At 45.0% G+C, this 5,309-nt stretch overlaps 1 protein-coding gene across 1 annotated transcript; it reads left to right on the top strand.

Annotated features, from left to right (window-relative positions):
- LOC121167209 (DLA class I histocompatibility antigen, A9/A9 alpha chain-like) lies at positions 1-952 on the top strand. Its single transcript, XM_040996605.1, has 2 exons — positions 1-334; positions 874-952. The coding sequence occupies exons 1-2, from the start codon at positions 91-93 to the stop codon at positions 933-935; spliced, it is 306 nt and encodes a 101-aa protein (XP_040852539.1). The 5' UTR covers positions 1-90; the 3' UTR covers positions 936-952.
- Positions 953-5,309: the final 4,357 nt, after the last annotated feature.

Here is a 5,309-nt window from a genome sequence, read left to right as displayed (position 1 = left end):
TATGGGATCAGGACTGGGTGTATTTTTCCACGGAGAAGGGTGGGGCTGACCACATTGCCCTGTGGGTTCAGGCTCTTACATTTTCAGGCGATGTTCGGCTGCGAGGTCAGGGCAGACAGGCACCTCCTCCGCATATATAGTCAGCATTCCTACAATGGGACCGACTGCTTCACCCTGAACGAGAATACACTCACGTGGACCATGGTGGACACCATGACTCACATCTCACGGCCCAAGTGGGATGCACAGCAGTGCACCTTCTACCTGAACAACGAATGTGTGGAGTGGCTGCGCAGATTCCTGGAGATGGGGAAGGAGGAGCTGCAGCGCACAGGTGCCTGGGACCCAGGGCTCCTCTCTGTCACCTGCACGTCTCCCAGCCTCTTCACAAAAGTGAGATTAAGCAGTACCCAGGTTAGATCATTGCTCTCCCCCGACTAGAGAGGGGCAAGAATCCCTCTAGCTTTCTAGATCTCTGCAACATCCTTAAGGGTTCAGTGGCTCCACTGATGGAAAGCAAGAACTCCCTCAAATAATCAATCAGTAGACCCCTTTGACCTTGGATGTGCTGGGCCAACACACAAGGTCTCTGGAGATCGACTCCAGCTTTCCAGTCTCTCAACTTGCACCAAATGTAGGACTTAAACTCCCTCTCAGAAACTAAAGCTCCATAATTTATGCTGTCTGATTCTGACTCTAGAACTTTCCAAGGAATGGAAGATTTTCCTAGCTATCTGAGTCCAGGCTGCTGTCTGAGTTTTGCACTCACTGGCTCATTCCTACTCTCCTGACCATTCTCAGGATGCTCATGAGGGCTACCTCAGCATCCAAGGGAAATGGAAAAAAAAGGCTGAATTTTCTGAAACTTCCCAGACCCACCCACAGCACAATTGAGCTATCACCAAGTCTCTGACCAGAAGGTCACCCTGAGGTGATGGGTCCTCGGCTTCTACCCCAAGGACATCACACTCACCTGGCAGTGGGACAGAGAGGATCTAACCCAGGACACAGACCTGATAGAAACCAGGCCTGCAGGGGATGGAACCTTCCAGAAATGGGCAGCTGTGTTAGGGCCTTCTGGAGATGAGAACAGATACACATGGCATGTGGAGCATGAGGGGCTGCCTGAGCCCCCTCACCCTGCGATGGGTTAAGGAGGGCAGAAGGGAGGGGGTCTTATGCAGGGGCAGAGCTGAGACCTGGGCTCAGAGCCCCTCACCCTCCTTTCCCTTCTCAGAACTTCTTCAGACCATCAGGCCTACGTGGGGAAGTCGTCACTGGCATGGTTATTCTGGCAGCTGTGCTCACTGGCTCTGTGGTCACTGCTGTGATGAGGAGGCGGAAGAGGAAGAGCTCAGGTACGGCAGGGTAAGGGTGGGTCTGAGTTTTTGTTGTACCAGAGAGAAAGCACCAATCACACACACAGACACATGCTTATACCTGGCTTGAAACCATATTGACTGAGAATTTTATACAATCTTATAAAACAACTTTATAAGAATGAAGGTGAAATATGATTGAGGTAAAGGTGGTGATTGTAGTCATGGGCACCTGCTTCCCGGCAGTAGAGGTCACTGGGCAAAGTCCCTCTCAGAACAGACCTCTGGGAGGTGTTGTTCTGTTCTTTCCCATCTCCTCTCCTCATGTTGCCTGATCTTGCCTGGGTCTCATTCACAGCTTTAGTAATATCCATGGCTTCACAGATTTCTCAAGGGCCAATGGCCTGCATCTACCTTGGCCTCACAGTGGTTGGTTTCTTCCTGCAGGTGAAAAAGGAAGGAACTACACTAAGGTTGAATATGAAGGGGGAGATCCCAGAACACCCTTGGAATGGTGTTGTCAGAAAGGCCATGCAGGAGCTCACCCACCCCATGATTCTCCTTCAGCCATGTCTCCTGTGAGTCTGACCAAATTCCGTTTTATTCTGTCCCAGGCAATGAACGTGCCCAGGATCCTGATTCTTCAATCATGGATTCTACAGGCAAGACTTGGAGGGACAGGGATGGGAGAAGGAGTGGGGCCTAGGTGAATTATTTGAATTCGAAATCTGAGTGTGTGGAGTACTGCTCCAACTGTCATCACATAGAGTGGTGGGTCAGAGTTTGTTCTGGGTTCGCTTCCACAGCATGAAACCTGCCTTTTATGGAATTGAGTGATGCAAGATTTGTTCAAGTCCCATTCTCCCCCTCACTGCTGACTTTTTCTGCAATTGCATCTGAATGCACCTGGGTACCTGTGCTCCTGTCGCATTTCTGTCATGTTGTAAGGATACAGGGAGGCTGCCCTGGCACGCCCACGGATGCCTCCCTGGTGCTCACCTGTGTCCCCTTCTCCAATCAAACAGTAAAGTAAAGGAACAGGATTCTGACATTAGCAAAGAAGAAGGATTGCATGCTTTCTCATTCCAGATAAATTCTTGTTAGGTTCTCTGATTTCTTCTCACTCTCTCTCCTGCTTTGAGTCCTGATAATCTTAGTGCTGACTTAAGTACAAGATCTTGAACTTGTTAAAACAGACTATGGGGCTGACATTGTGACAGAAAAGGTTGAGCAATACAGAAAATCAAATAAACCAAATCTGACTCTTTGTAAAGATGAATGAAGTAGATTATTATGAAATGTATAAATAAATATGTATATATATTAAAATACTTGTATTTATATATATATATATGCATATATATGAACTCAAATAACCAGGATCAAAAAAAGGAACATCATTACCAACCCTACAATATTAAAAAGAATTTTAAAGCACACTGTGAACCACTGTTTGTCCAAAAGCAGATAACTGAGATAAAGTGGACAAATTCCTAAGTGAATACAAACTACTAAATCCAACACAAGGAACAAACATTCTGAACATGCCTATAATAAGTGAGGTGACTCAATCTTTACTACTTTTTCAAAACTCCCACAGAACAAAGTGCAGGTCCAAATGGCCTTATTGTTATGATTCAATAAAAATAAAAAGTCATATGGCAGCCCAGCCAACTACACTGCTGCAGCAAGTGTGAGATTTGACTGCCTGCATTTGAATCTCAGCTCTGTCAGTTATTGTGTTGTTGGACATGCAGGTGCTTCCTCAATCTTCTGCACCTCTGCTTCATATGTAAACCGGGCTGACAATAGTAGCTTTTACCTTACAGGATCAGAGGATATTAGAATACTGAACATTTGCAAAATATTTAGAACAGTGCCCAGACACATAATAAGCCCCACAGAAATGTTTGATAAGCAGGAAAACACTTTCTAAGTCTTAATAATTTTAAAGGAATAAATTCCATTCACAAACTCTTCCAAAAAAGCTCAAGTGCTATTTAGTTTATTCTGTAAGTGCACAAGCAATGACAGTGCATGAGGAAAGACACAGATCAGTATCTCTTATGACTACAGATTCAAAAATACTAAAAAATCTGAGCTGACCAAAATCAGCAACACAAAGCATAAGGTCCAGCGCAATAGCCTAGTGGCTAAAGTGTTTGCATTGCAAGTGTCTGAATCCCATGTGGGCACCAGTTCTAATCCCGGGCAGCCCTGCTTCTCATCCAGCTCCCAGCTTGTGGCCTGAGAAAGAAGCCAAAGCTTTGGAACCCCACACCCGCATGGGAGACCTAGAAGAAGCTCCTGGCTCCTGGCTTTGAATTGACTCAGCTCTGGCTGTTTCAGCCACTGAGGGAGTAAACGAGCAAATGGAAGATCTTCCTCTCTCTCTCCTTCTCTCTGTATATCTGACTTCCCAGTGAAAAATAAATAAATCTTATTTAAAATTAGACATCATAATGAAGTAGAACCTATCCAAAAATAGCAGATTATCTCAACAAAGCATGTTAATGAGCACAGAAAAATTGCTTACTACAGGTAAAACACTGGAAAACACAAGTGAAAAGTTCGCAAGAAGAAACCAGCAAAGTTGGAGGACAAAAGATTGATATGAAAGAAAAACATTTTGATTTTTAAATACTTGAACAATCAAAGTGATATTAAGAAATGCATCATTGCAGAAATGACTGAACTGCCATTTTATCTTTTATTTCTTTTCACTTTTTAATAAAAGCATTCATATTTTTCTTTTCTTTTAAAGGTACATGTTTTTATTTGAAAGGCTAATTTACACAGAGGAGAGACAGAGAGAAAGATCTTCCTTTTGCTGGTTCACTACCCAAACAGCCGCAAAGGCCAAAGCTGAGCATCTGAAACCAGAAGCCTGGGCTTCTTTCAGGTCATGGGGATACAGGGGCCCAAGGTCTTTGGCCATCCTTTGCTACTTTCCCAGGCCATAAGCAGGGAGCTGGATTGGAAGTGAGCTGCTAGGACACAAAACTGTGCCTGTATGGGATGCCTGTGCTACAGATGGAGGGTTAGCCTGTAACTCCACCACGTCAGCCCCTGGAATTGTTTTCTTTGACAAACATAAAACCAGATTTTTGAGTTCCTTGGATTCTTGAAATATTCCTTAAATGATGCTTCTTTTTGAGCCTGGGATCTTCACAGTTTTAGGTCCAGTTGCTTCAGTCCAGAGATCCAGCCAATCACAGCTATCTGGCCCCACATTTTAACCATTAGTGCAAGGAGATAACCGGCCAACAGAAAACAAGGTGAGGAACATTGTTCATTTAGCATGCACCTAATAGTGTCCCTTCCTGGGCAACTGGATACAAGTATGGGAGCCTCCCGCCACTCTGTGTGAACTGAGTGTGGTTACCTCAGTGAAGGAGTTCCCGCCTGACTCTCAGAACCACAAACAGGAGCACAGGATCTCTGCATTGGAGAGATTTCCGGACACACCATGGACCTGTGAGGAGACAAGAAAGTTTCAGATGGTCCTTCAACCCTCTGTGCATTTGCTCAGAATGGAGCCAGGGAAACGGGCAAGGCTGCATTAGATCCCATCTGGGGCACTGAGAAATCTAAATGTTATCAATCACATATTCCTTACCTTAACTAAAATATGGGACAGCAGTGTCTTGGAAAAGAAATATTTTATTCCAACCTAGTTTGGACACAGTTCAGAATCAGGCAGTCCTATTAATCCAATGTCTGGCAAAGGCTGGACATAGCTAGGGGGTGCAGAGGAATGATCATGTGGGGAGTTGGGACACATGGAGAAAACCTAGGCTGAATTAGGTTTCAATAACCAACCTTCTCTTGAGAATTACCACCTAGGGGACCATTTGGGTCAGGTTCTTCTGCTTGGACTCTTGTGACGTGGGTCCAGGTCATACTCGCAATGGTTTCTAGGTCAATGTTGCCTGTTCCCCCTTATAATGTCTGGATTGGACTTTCCACAGATCCTGAGGATGGGGACTC

Source organism: Ochotona curzoniae, unplaced genomic scaffold (genome assembly GCF_017591425.1).
Source record: "Ochotona curzoniae isolate NIBS_2020 unplaced genomic scaffold, NIBS_Ocur_1.0 patch345, whole genome shotgun sequence".
Classification (NCBI taxonomy): domain Eukaryota; kingdom Metazoa; phylum Chordata; class Mammalia; order Lagomorpha; family Ochotonidae; genus Ochotona; species Ochotona curzoniae.
The sequence above is the reverse complement of the archived record's forward strand: the minus strand, read 5'-3'. Positions and strand labels throughout refer to the sequence as shown.